Here is a 12852-nt window from a genome sequence, read left to right on the forward strand (position 1 = left end):
GTGAGCGGTCAGCAGTGGTGCACGTCAACCCTATCTATTGTGGACCGATAGCGGTCCTTACAGAACAGCAGACTGTACCGCACTCAAGCCTATGTACCGTAGCACCCTATACCAAGTTACCAGTCCTTATAAGAACTTTTGTGGAACAAGCAGGTTGTGTATTAGTGTTTAGCAGACTGTACGTCAGTCCCTATACCGCTGAAGGACTGCTGCAGTATAGGTGAGCGGTCAGCAGTGGTGCACGTCAACCCTATCTATTGTGGACCGATAGCGGTCCTTACAGAACAGCAGACTGTACCGCACTCAAGCCTATGTACCGTAGCACCCTATACCAAGTTACCAGTCCTTATAAGAACTTTTGTGGAACAAGCAGGTTGTGTATTAGTGTTTAGCAGACTGTACGTCAGTCCCTATACCGCTGAAGGACTGCTGCAGTATAGGGCAGCGGTCAGCAGTGGTGCACGTCAACCCTATCTATTGTGGACCGATAGCGGTCCTTACAGAACAGCAGACTGTACCGCACTCAAGCCTATGTACCGTAGCACCCTATACCAAGTTACCAGTCCTTATAAGAACTTTTGTGGAACAAGCAGGTTGTGTATTAGTGTTTAGCAGACTGTACGTCAGTCCCTATACCGCTGAAGGACTGCTGCAGTATAGGGCAGCGGTCAGCAGTGGTGCACGTCAACCCTATCTATTGTGGACCGATAGCGGTCCTTACAGAACAGCAGACTGTACCGCACTCAAGCCTATGTACCGTAGCACCCTATACCAAGTTACCAGTCCTTATAAGAACTTTTGTGGAACAAGCAGGTTGTGTGTTAGTGATTAGCAGACTGTACGTCAGTCCCTATACCGCTGAAGGACTGCTGCAGTATAGGTGAGCGGTCAGCAGTGGTGCACGTCAACCCTATCTATTGTGGACCGATAGCGGTCCTTACAGAACAGCAGACTGTACCGCACTCAAGCCTATGTACCGTAGCACCCTATACCAAGTTACCAGTCCTTATAAGAACTTTTGTGGACCAAGCAGGTTGTGTATTAGTGTTTAGCAGACTGTACGTCAGTCCCTATACCGCTGAAGGACTGCTGCAGTATAGGGCAGCGGTCAGCAGTGGTGCACGTCAACCCTATCTATTGTGGACCGATAGCGGTCCTTACAGAACAGCAGACTGTACCGCACTCAAGCCTATGTACCGTAGCACCCTATACCAAGTTACCAGTCCTTATAAGAACTTTTGTGGAACAAGCAGGTTGTGTGTTAGTGATTAGCAGACTGTACGTCAGTCCCTATACCGCTGAAGGACTGCTGCAGTATAGGTGAGCGGTCAGCAGTGGTGCACGTCAACCCTATCTATTGTGGACCGATAGCGGTCCTTACAGAACAGCAGACTGTACCGCACTCAAGCCTATGTACCGTAGCACCCTATACCAAGTTACCAGTCCTTATAAGAACTTTTGTGGACCAAGCAGGTTGTGTATTAGTGTTTAGCAGACTGTACGTCAGTCCCTATACCGCTGAAGGACTGCTGCAGTATAGGGCAGCGGTCAGCAGTGGTGCACGTCAACCCTATCTATTGTGGACCGATAGCGGTCCTTACAGAACAGCAGACTGTACCGCACTCAAGCCTATGTACCGTAGCACCCTATACCAAGTTACCAGTCCTTATAAGAACTTTTGTGGACCAAGCAGGTTGTGTATTAGTGTTTAGCAGACTGTACGTCAGTCCCTATACCGCTGAAGGACTGCTGCAGTATAGGGCAGCGGTCAGCAGTGGTGCACGTCAACCCTATCTATTGTGGACCGATAGCGGTCCTTACAGAACAGCAGACTGTACCGCACTCAAGCCTATGTACCGTAGCACCCTATACCAAGTTACCAGTCCTTATAAGAACTTTTGTGGAACAAGCAGGTTGTGTGTTAGTGATTAGCAGACTGTACGTCAGTCCCTATACCGCTGAAGGACTGCTGCAGTATAGGGCAGCGGTCAGCAGTGGTGCACGTCAACCCTATCTATTGTGGACCGATAGCGGTCCTTACAGAACAGCAGACTGTACCGCACTCAAGCCTATGTACCGTAGCACCCTATACCAAGTTACCAGTCCTTATAAGAACTTTTGTGGAACAAGTGAGTTGTGAATGTTTAGCAGACTGCAGCAGAAGGGCAGCAGTCAAGTATAATATCCTTTCTATATTTGGAAGAAAGAATATTATACATGTACAAGCCTATTACTGTACCACTGATACCAGTCCTGAAAAGAACCTTTGTGGAACTAATAATAACAGCAAGTCTTTAAAATTACCCTCACTGCCTGACAACACTGCTTCCTTCCTGTCCCTATACAAATTGGCAAAAAAAGAGAACGATTAGTGGTTACTGGAACAGCTCTTTTGTGGACCTTGATAGTAACAGCTAATGATGATGATGATGATGATGATGATGAAAGACTAATCTGGCTGTCCCTGTAGCATACACCGTCCTTTCCCTTTCTCTAAACTAACAAAAGACACTCAGGCTGCTGCAAGAATCAGCAGCACAGCAAACCTATCAACACCTAACACCTATACCAGTCCTGAAAAGAACTTTTGTGTACCAAATAGCTAGTGGTTTATCTCTCCCTACTCCACACAGGAACCTGTCCCTATCGTAACAGAAGAAAGAATGTAAAATGGCCACCGGATCGGGTGTATTTATAGGTTAGGGGGAATGTACAAGTGTCCATGTGCTGTCATGTCTCAATTGGCTGTCCTGTATCACATGATAAACGTGTCACCAAAGGTTAAAGTTCTTGTATACATTAAACACGTAAGTCCGCCGCGGCGAACGACGGAAAAAGGCGTTCGAACGTGCGGACCGCGAATGTCGGAAATTCGCCGCGAAACGACCGCCGGGCGAACCGTTCGGCCATCACTAAACTGGAGCACTGAATTGCTAGCATCACAGGAATATAGGGGTGAGGGTCTGTTGCTGTACTGGGGTATGCTAGTAACACAGGAGTGAGCGCATAGCAGAATCTCACAGAATCATATGAGACAGAGGTGCAGGATCACTGGGGTCACGGGAATGTGCTGGGTTACAGGAACTGGAACTCGGGCTCATGGGAATGTGCTGGGACACAGGAACCACAAACTGGAACTCGGGGGTAAACGGGAATGTGCTTGGACACAGGAACTACAAACTGGAAATGCTTGTAGAACGTCAAGTAACAAAGCAGCCTAGCTTGTTTGAGGTTCTACAAGCGACAGAATAGCATCGATGCTGATCTGTGGAACCACAAGTACTAGATCATCTGCAAAGCTAATCCATGATCATGGGATTTTCAACCTTGCCAGCTCTAGAGTTGTCTTAAGGGGTCCCAAAAGTCTAGATTTTGTAGTACTTGTCATACTGTGTCTTCTGATTTTGTTGCTCGTCATTGCTTTCTGTACATGCTTCAGTTATCAGAGTGATGACACACAAACATTTCTGCAGGTACAGTATGTTCATAGAGTCTGACAACACAGCTGTATGAGTCTTATCACTGCTTCTCATTCTTCCATAGGGTCTATGCCAAGGCCGTTAATATAAAGGTAAAAAACAAAAGGACCATTTTTGATGGCTGCCGAGTGTTCCCTGATGCAAATGAGCTTCATTGAGCCAACAGCTCAATATGCTGCATTCAAACAAATTGATCTTCTCAAAGGAAGAGCACTGGGAGCTCAGAGCAGCCCAGGAGCTATGCAGCAGACGCTGGATGTGCTTCTGCCTAAGGGGCCTTAAAATTGCTTAACTCTCCCTGAGTTATCATCACTCACTCAGAGTGAAATATGTACACAATATCCCTTTGTTGAAAGAATAAAATCACTGACATTGAATGCAATCGTGACTTGGCACCAGATTTTCAGTTACAGTTTGATTTTTTTTTTTTTTTGATTTTTTTTTTATAGCTATATTCATTGCTCGATGCATCTAATGGGTCCCCTGACTCCCTGCAAGATTGTACTAAGCAGTCAGAAAATAGATGGCTGATGACAGTGTTTTTGTGGTGTTGAAGGGTAAAGGAATAGCAGGGTCACACGGAGTACCTTTGAGGACAGGGAAGATTAAGCCGTGCTTCACATGTTTTCTGCTGCCAGTAGCTGACCAAGCAGGAATGCATGCTGTGATTATAAGTGAATGCCAAGGCAGAGAAGAGACACATCTGTTGCTTACTGACCCATAACATCACATTCTCAAAATAGCTTTGTTTGAGACAGGTTCATATAGCATCTTGCCTTTGTGCATAAAGAGAAATGACATTTTAAGGATCTGTCAAATGCCTGCTTTTCTGACCAACAAACTGGTGGTATTATTCCTTTCCGAAGATTTGATATAGGTGGTCTGTAAATTTAGTAGATTTGGTATGATACTTGTGCCATTGTATCATAATGGCAACATTTGCCTCTGTTGTACAGATTTCACAATCTCCTACCACATCAGAACCTCTAGTCATGGCATACAAAGGGAAAAGGATCACATATGGACAGGTCAACCTTTCTAATAAGACCTCCACATACTCTGTGTATCTATAAAAATGAGGTTGGCCTTATGCATTTTTGTAGGTCTGTCATTGGATCCAAACTGAATTTTTTATATTTGTGTCCAGCAAGCTGCCATCCTGTTTTTGTTTTGGGTCTATTGTCATTTTACAGACAGGGAAACACACTAATACATGTTGTCAAGCTACATTTACCATTACTTTCTATTTTTTTGTGCTCCGTTTGGATGAAGAAACATTCCATTAATGTGTATTTGAAACCATTTTGGGGGGGGGTACACAGAACTGGAAATAAGGGGGAAAATAGAATTTTCAGTTGTCACGTGATATGGGCAAATTTTGCCATTGGGACATGTTTTTAATCTTACTTGCTGCTGTGACTACTGATTAGGAAGCACTGAGAAATCTCTCCAAATGGACACACATTGCAAAAAAAATAAAAAATGGTCTCGCTGTAACCATTCCCTCCTCTATCTTAAATAGGAAAAATGGCTTGAGATACTGTATAGTTTTTTGAACAATAAGTATTTGTCTAACTTAAAAATATCCTTTCTCTCTGTCATTTAGGGGCTAACTAGCTTTTACACTAAAATGGGGTCTATCCAACAATGCACCCTACACTCATATACACAAAGGCCGCGTACACACGGGCGGACTGTTCGCCCAACTTTGTCCGCTGAACAGTGTTTGGGCGGACAGTCCGCTCGGGTGTGGGCTTTCAGCGGACAGTTTCAGCGGACAGTTGGACGGACAAGGTTTTTCGGAATTTCCGAAAAACTGTCCGCTGAAACCTTGTTTCAGCGAACAGCCCGCTCGTGTGTAGGCTTGTTCGTCAAACAAAGTTGCGCGCATGCTCAGAAAGGATTTTCACGCCGAAAGCTATAATGCAGTGTATAGGACGTCGTATTTTTCGTCCCGTCGTACGTGCTGTTCACGTCATCGCGCACGGTTTCAGCAAACTGTTCGTTCGTCGTGTGTGGGCATGTCCGTCCATGCTAATTTTGAGCGGACTGTTTGCTGAAACTGTTGGACGGACAAAGTTGGGCGAACAGTCCGCGCGTGTGTACGTGGCCAAAGTTCTTCATTCAGAAACTTGGTTTACCCCTGGGAACTGATTCAAGACATTCAGTGCAAATATACCAGTAGTTTGCAACCTTATAACCTGGCGAATGTTTGACGATTTTCTTTTTTCTCTTAACGATAGTAGTTCCATAAATAGGAGCTGTCAATTTACATACAGTGCCTTGCGAAAGTATTCGGCCCCCTTGAACTTTTCAACCTTTTGCCACATTTCAGGCTTCAAACATAAAGATATAAAATTTAAATTTTTTGTGAAGAATCACCAACAAGTGGGACACAATTGTGAAGTGGAACGAAATCTATTGGATATTTTAAACTTTTTTAGCAAATAAAAAACTGAAAAGTGGTGCGTGCAAAATTATTCGCCCCCCCTTGCGTTAATACTTTGTAGAGCCACCTTTTGCTGCGATTACAGCTGCAAGTCACTTGGGGTATGTCTCTATCAGTTTTGCACATCGAGAGACTGAAATTCTTGCCCATTCTTCCTTGCAAAACAGCTCGAGCTCAGTGAGGTTGGATGGATAGCGTTTGTGAACAGCAGTTTTCAGCTCTTTCCACAGATTCTCAATTGGATTCAGGTCTGGACTTTGACTTGGCCATTCTAACACCTGGATACGTTTATTTGTGAACCATTCCTTTGTAGATTTTGCTGTATGTTTGGGATCATTGTCTTGTTGGAAGATAAATCTCCGTCCCAGTTTCAGGTCATTTGCAGACTCCAACAGGTTTTCATCCAGAATGGTCCTGTATTTGGCTGCATCCATCTTCCCCTCAATTTTAACCATCTTCCCTGTCCCTGCTGAAGAAAAGCAGGCCCAAACCGTGATGCTGCCACCACCATGTTTGACAGTGGGGATGGTGTGTTGAGGGTGATGAGCTGTGTTGCTTTTACGCCAAACATATCGTTTTGCATTGTGGGCAAAAAGTTGGATTTTGGTTTCATCTGACCAGAGCACCTTCTTCCACATGTTTGGTGTGTCTCCCAGGTGGCTTGTGGCAAACTTTAGACAAAACTTTTTATGGATATCTTTGAGAAATGGCTTTCTTCTTGCCACTCTTCCATAAAGGCCAGATTTGTGCAGTGTACGACTGATTGTTGTCCTATGGACAGACTCTCCCACCTCAGCTGTAGTCCCCTGCAGTTCATCCAGAGTGATCATGGGCCTCTTGGCTGCATCTCTGATCAGTCTTCTCCTTGTCTGAGCTGAAAGTTTAGAGGGACGGCCAGGTCTTGGTAGATTTGCAGTGGTCTGATACTCCTTCCATTTCAAAATGATCACTTGCACAGTGCTCCTTGGGATGTTTAAAGCTTGGGAAATCTTTTTGTATCCAAAACCGGCTTTAAACTTCTCCACAACAGTATTACGGACCTGCCTGGTGTGTTCCTTGGTCTTCATGATGCTCTCTGCGCTTTCAACAGAACCCTGAGACTATCACAGAGCAGGTGCATTTATACAGAGACTTGATTACACACAGGTGGATTCTATTTATCACCATCAGTCATTTAGGACAACATTGGATCATTCAGAGATCCTCGCTGAACTTCTGGAGTGAGTTTGCTGTACTGAAAGTAAAGGGGCCGAATAATTTTGCACGCACCACTTTTCAGTTTTTAATTTGCTAAAAAAGTTTAAAATATCCAATAGATTTCGTTCCACTTCACAATTGAGTCCCACTTGTTGGTGATTCTTCACAAAAAAATAAAATTTTATTTCTTTATGTTTGAAGTCTGAAATGTGGCAAAAGGTTGAAAAGTTCAAGGGGGCCGAATACTTTCTCAAGGCACTGTATAAGCGCAGGTCTGGAAAGAGCCATGTCTTCTGCTTAATGCTCAGAATGCCTTCTGAGCAGCGATCTCAACATCCCGGACCAGTTGGAACAATGTTTGCCTAGCAATTTTTGAAAGCTGCTAAATTTTCAAACACAGCTCATGGTTTTCACACTTCTTTCTGAGAAGAAGGGGAGCACAGTTTTAAATTTACCAGGACTTTATTGATGCCCCCACGATGAGAACTTTAACTATCCTCATCGGATTGTAATAGGCAGTGTGAGGGACTGTCAAGCACCCAGTTTGGGTGCCTCCATCAAGATACAGATTCCTCCAGTCTGGAACCAGGTATTATAGCTGAGTGCCCAAGAACTAGATGAGGTGCAAACTGGAACTCACTTTATTGTAAACTCACACAGAATATATACTATGCCAGATCAGATAAGAGTTTGATCACATTATGCTAACCAATGCAAACTGTAAACCGCACATCTAAGGAACAGCTACAATAAACGTAAGCAGTAATCTAATTAAACTGTAAGCTAATTAACATAAACGTATAACATCCCACAATAGTTCAGTAACAGGGTAAAGTGGACACAATATTAATCACAAGAGGTGAGCAGACAGATGGAATCAATAGGTGACTATCATAATGGGTATTCATACCTAGGAGGCACCCAATGGGGAAATGATACCATGGGGGAACAACACCTTAGAAAAACAGATGATAGCAGGACCCCAGCATCAGATTGTTTTGAGCTGATTATTTTAACATCTGCTCTAAGTTTCACAGTCTAAAACAGTCATTGCTGGTTTGGGCACAAAGGCCCCAAATCTGTTTGTTTCGAGGAGACATGGACCCAAATTCGACGCAAGACTATTCCAAGAGTAGTTCTCCCTCAAAAACTAGGGCCCATAGTCAGTAGGCAAGAGCCACTCTGTAGTCCAGTTTAAACACCTCTGTCCCGGTTGGGTCTGTCACAGGCAGGTAACGGCTTTACATTGGTGAATGTTCTAGACATACTGTGTTAAAAATATGGGGGCCCCAAAACCTGGTTGTAGGACTCCATGTGAGGGTCCAGTCTAGGTTGGGCATATAGGCTCTAGAATAGAGTATTTTGCATTGGAATATTCTGGGTTCTGCACATAATTTCACAATACCAAATAAAACATTTTAATTAGAATTTCTAAAGTTCTCATTTAGCAGTTAATAGAAGAACTCAAGGCAAACCTCTAACTACATATGAAATTAAAAAAATTTAAAATGCATCAAAAATGCACCACAAAAAACCCACTGAAAGATGCATGAATATGCAGCAGCAATACTGAACCTAGTCCCGCAACACTGTTGTGTTTTTTGCTATCTATTTGTGATTGTAGACAAATTTTGGTGCCACCTCTGGTGGGAAACTCAGATGTGTAGTGCACCATATGTGGCTTTTATATCACACAGCCAGGAGGATGACACAACCTTCTTTGTTAAAACCTAGAAATATAATTTGACACCATCCTGCCTCCATCCTATTGATTGGACAGTAAAGGAGCAACAGCAGACTGATGGAAGTCATCCATCTGTTCTCTATTCTTGTCAGCATGTTACTTTCCAGCAAATTGGCAAGCACCATTCCCTTTTCACTTCTGTTGCTGCCCTTTTTTCTCCCAGTATGTTTGCTGCTGTACTGGGGAATAAAAAGGGGGGAATCTAGTCAAATTATATTACTTGCACTACAGTGTAATTTGAATAGAAATTTATTTTTAGACTCCAAGTTTATTGTGTCTTTGGAAAATAATGTTGGTAAAGCAAATGTAAAATCAGAAGCTTGCCATACAGTGACCATACAGATCAGGTCATGGTCCATATTGTACAGACTAATAGAAGAAAGTCCATATAGTGAACTTGGTGTTGTTATTCACTTTAAAGTCAACAGAGGACAAGGGGGCACTCTTTACGTCTAGAGGAAAAGAGATTTCATCTCCAAATACAGAAAGGTTTCTTCACAGTAAGAGCTGTGAAATTGTGGAATAGACTCCCTGCAGAGTTGCCTCTGGCCTGCTCAGTGGATTGCTTTAAGAAGGGCCTGGATTATTTCCTAAGTGTACATAATATAACTGGGTACTAACATTTATAGGTAAAGTTGACCTGGGGAAAATCCGATTGCCTCTCGGGGGATCAGGAAGGAACTTTTTGCCATGCTTTAGCAAATTGGATCATGCTCTGCTGTTTTTTTTTTTTGCCTTCCTCTGGATCAACTGTGGGTATAGAATTGGGTATATGGGATTGTATGATATTATTTTCTTTTTTTTTTGTGGTTGAACTAGATGGACTTGTGTCTTTTTTCAACCTGACCAACTATGTAAGAATAACAATAAACTGCTGATTCTAAAGACTTCACAAGCCTATAATGCAGTGCAGTTCAAAAAGGGATATCCCTAACCCTGTATTATTGATTGCCACACTGATTGGAAATGTTCAGACTTCAATATAATGTATAACAGACTAGTTTACTGTCAGTAAATGTGAACTCTAATGATGAACCTCTATTTGCTATTTTTTGATCTGTTTAGCAAACCACTTGGAGCATTTAATTCCATCTCTTAAGTGCAAAAAAAATTCCCAAAACATGATCTTGTTAGAAATTCAGAGCTGTTCTGTGTCCTCTGCAGACTTCATGTGTTATCTCATAGAGCTCTCTTAGTTCTCATTTTGGACTAAGGCTCTGGACAGACTGACAACACTCAGTCCATAAAAATTAAAATCTGTGTGTTGTCAGCCTGCAACAGGATTTAAGAACTGCGTGCCATTCTAGCAGATGAACTGGTATTTTTCTATACTTGCAGGATCTTTAATGGAATAAGGGCCTGTTCATACGGCATGCAGTGCCTTTTTTTTTCTGCATCAAGAAAGCACTGAAAGTAGGTTTTATGGGATCCAGTGGTATAGCTCACACCAGCGCAGTGCATTCCAGTACATTTAAGTTTCCGAAAAAAAAAGTACAACATGCTACTTTTTTCCTGCACAGAACTGCACTAGAATGTGGTAAAATGCATAAAAAAGCACATGCAGAAACACATCCGGAACGGATCCGGAGGATGTTTTTGTGGTGTGAACTGGCACTTAAAGAGGAAGTAAACCCTGGTGGGTTTTACTTCCTCTTTATTTCCCTGCAAAGGTAAAGCATAATGGACTACTATGCATCGCATAGTAGCCCATTATGTGTCACTTACCTGACACAGGAGCCAGCGAAGTCCCCACTAGCAGCGAGCGTCCATCTTCACCGCAAACGCCGGCTCTGTGACTAGCCGGAGTCGCTTGATATCACTTCCGCACATGCGTGCGGGAGCCGCCAGTCACGGCATGACCCCTATTAGAAACGACACAATCTGCCCTTTCTAAAGTACGCGTGCACCTTAGCAATCGGCGCTCATCTTTTGAGAAAACATGTCCTCAACCGTTGAGGTATAGGAGATATTTACAGCACCTACAGGTAAGCCTTAATATAGGCTTACCTGTAGGTAAAAGTGGTTGTACAGGGTGTTCAACCACTTTAAACATGTAGCATGTGCATGTATTGTAGAGATGTACTGCATATTTTTTTTTACCTTGATGTATGGTTGAGTACAGAACTGGTTTGAATTGTATATCTTTTATATCTGTCTGGAATTCAGCTTTTGTAAATATTGATGGTAGGGTCTTCCAGCTCTGCTATTGTTTGAACTAAATATTGTCTTTTCTTTTTAGGATGTAAAAGCTATAGTAACACACTCCATACACAGTGCAATTCATTCAATCGGGGGCATCCAGGTTCTCTTTCCACTATTTGCACAGCTGGATAATCGGCAGCTGACTGACAGTCAGGTGGAAACCACAGTTTGGTAGGTATTCTTATAGGCAAGCATACGTAATCATTCCTTAATGTATAGTATGATCATGTTCCAAGAGCTAAAACAGTAAAGTCATAACAAGCAAATATGTGAAAACTCTAAAAAAATAATGTTGTACATGTTTTTGCTAAAGTTTGTGGCTCATGTCCATGGACTGTAGATGTTCTTGATAGTATTGCATTCTAAGTGCAGTGAATTCAAATATGTCTGCGGTGTAAGAAGATCATTCTTTGTGAACTATTACATCCAAGGAAAGAGCAGTAGACTGAGCAATGTTTTGAGTTAAAGCAGCTGTAAACCCTCACATACATCCATCAAAGTGACTGGCTTCATGTGATACACAGAGATGAAACAAACCCTCCTACATATGTTGTACCAGTTTATGTGGCATCTTCTTTTCTCTACATCCTTTCAAAGTCCACAATTTATAAAGCTTGTTTGAGCTGTCAGAAAAAAAGGGGGCAGAGAGTTGAAGTTACTTTGAACAGCTCTGTGAGGAGTGCTGATTGGAGGGAAGGGACACACACCCCTTTAACACAGCACACTGGGACAGAGCCGAAGCTGTCAGTTAGCTGGAGATCTCTCCCCTGTCACCATTTTTCTCTTGGTGTCAGGAAAACTTGTCAGAAGTGATTCATGCTGATAGCAGAGGAATAAAGCTGCAGACAGAAATTACACTTAGTGCTCTTTATTGCAACAAGCACACACTATAGAAGGATATGCTTTGTTCGTGTTTCATGTCTGAGGTTTACAACCACTTTAATGCAATCATGGAAATGTGTGCTAATCCGCATCTAGCAAATATTTTTCATTGCTCTTCAGAAACATGTCTCTTTCAGGTCAGTTTGTCATAACACGGCTGCAGGTACTCATGTCACAAAAGCTTGTCTAACTGTATAATGATTCTGAATCATTGAGAAGCACATAATGTATATCTCAATATTCCAGAAAGAGTAATATGTGTGTATGTGTATATATAATATATAGAATCTCACAAAAGTGAGTATACCCTTCACTTTTTTTGTAAATATTTTATTCCATCTTTTCATGTGACAACGCTGAAGAAATGACACTTTACATTGTAGCAAAGTAGCGCTTGTATAACAGTGTAAAAAATGTGCTGTCCCCTCAAAATAACACACAGCCATTAATGTCTTAACCGCTAGCAAAACAAAAGTGAGTACACCCCTAAGTAAAAATGTCCAAATTGGGCCCACAGTGTCAATATTTTGTGCGCCCACCATTATTTTCCAGCACTGCCTTAACCCTCTTAGGCATAGAGTTCACCAGAGCTTCACAGGTTGCCACTGGAGTCCTCTTCCACTCCATGACGACATCACGGAGCTGGTGGATGTTAGAGCCCTTGCGCCCCTCCACCTTCTGTTTGAGGATGCCCCACAGATGCTCAATAGGGTTAAGGTCTGGAGACATGCTTGGCCAGTCCATCACCTTTACCCTCAGCTTCTTTAGCAAGGCAGCGGTCATCTTGGAGGTGTGTTTGGGGTCTTTATCGCGTTGAATACTTCCCTGCGGCCCAGTCTCCGAGGGGAGGGGATCATGCTCTGCTTCAGTATGTCACAGTACATGTTGGCATTCATGGT

General features: G+C 42.8%; 1 protein-coding gene across 9 annotated transcripts in view; it reads left to right on the forward strand.

Annotated features, from left to right (window-relative positions):
• The window catches only part of NBEA (neurobeachin), a 901556-nt gene that overhangs the window by 276777 nt on the left and 611927 nt on the right, over positions 1-12852 (forward strand). For all 9 annotated transcript variants that reach the window (XM_077484128.1, XM_077484132.1, XM_077484134.1 and 6 more), the window contains exon 10: positions 11109-11242. In XM_077484128.1, coding sequence (XP_077340254.1) covers positions 11109-11242 — 134 coding nt within the window. The remainder of the gene's footprint in view (positions 1-11108; positions 11243-12852) is intronic.

Source organism: Lithobates pipiens, unplaced genomic scaffold, assembly GCF_037356315.1.
Source record: "Lithobates pipiens isolate NorthernLeopardFrog02 unplaced genomic scaffold, aLitPip1_a1.2 Scaffold_16, whole genome shotgun sequence".
Classification (NCBI taxonomy): domain Eukaryota; kingdom Metazoa; phylum Chordata; class Amphibia; order Anura; family Ranidae; genus Lithobates; species Lithobates pipiens.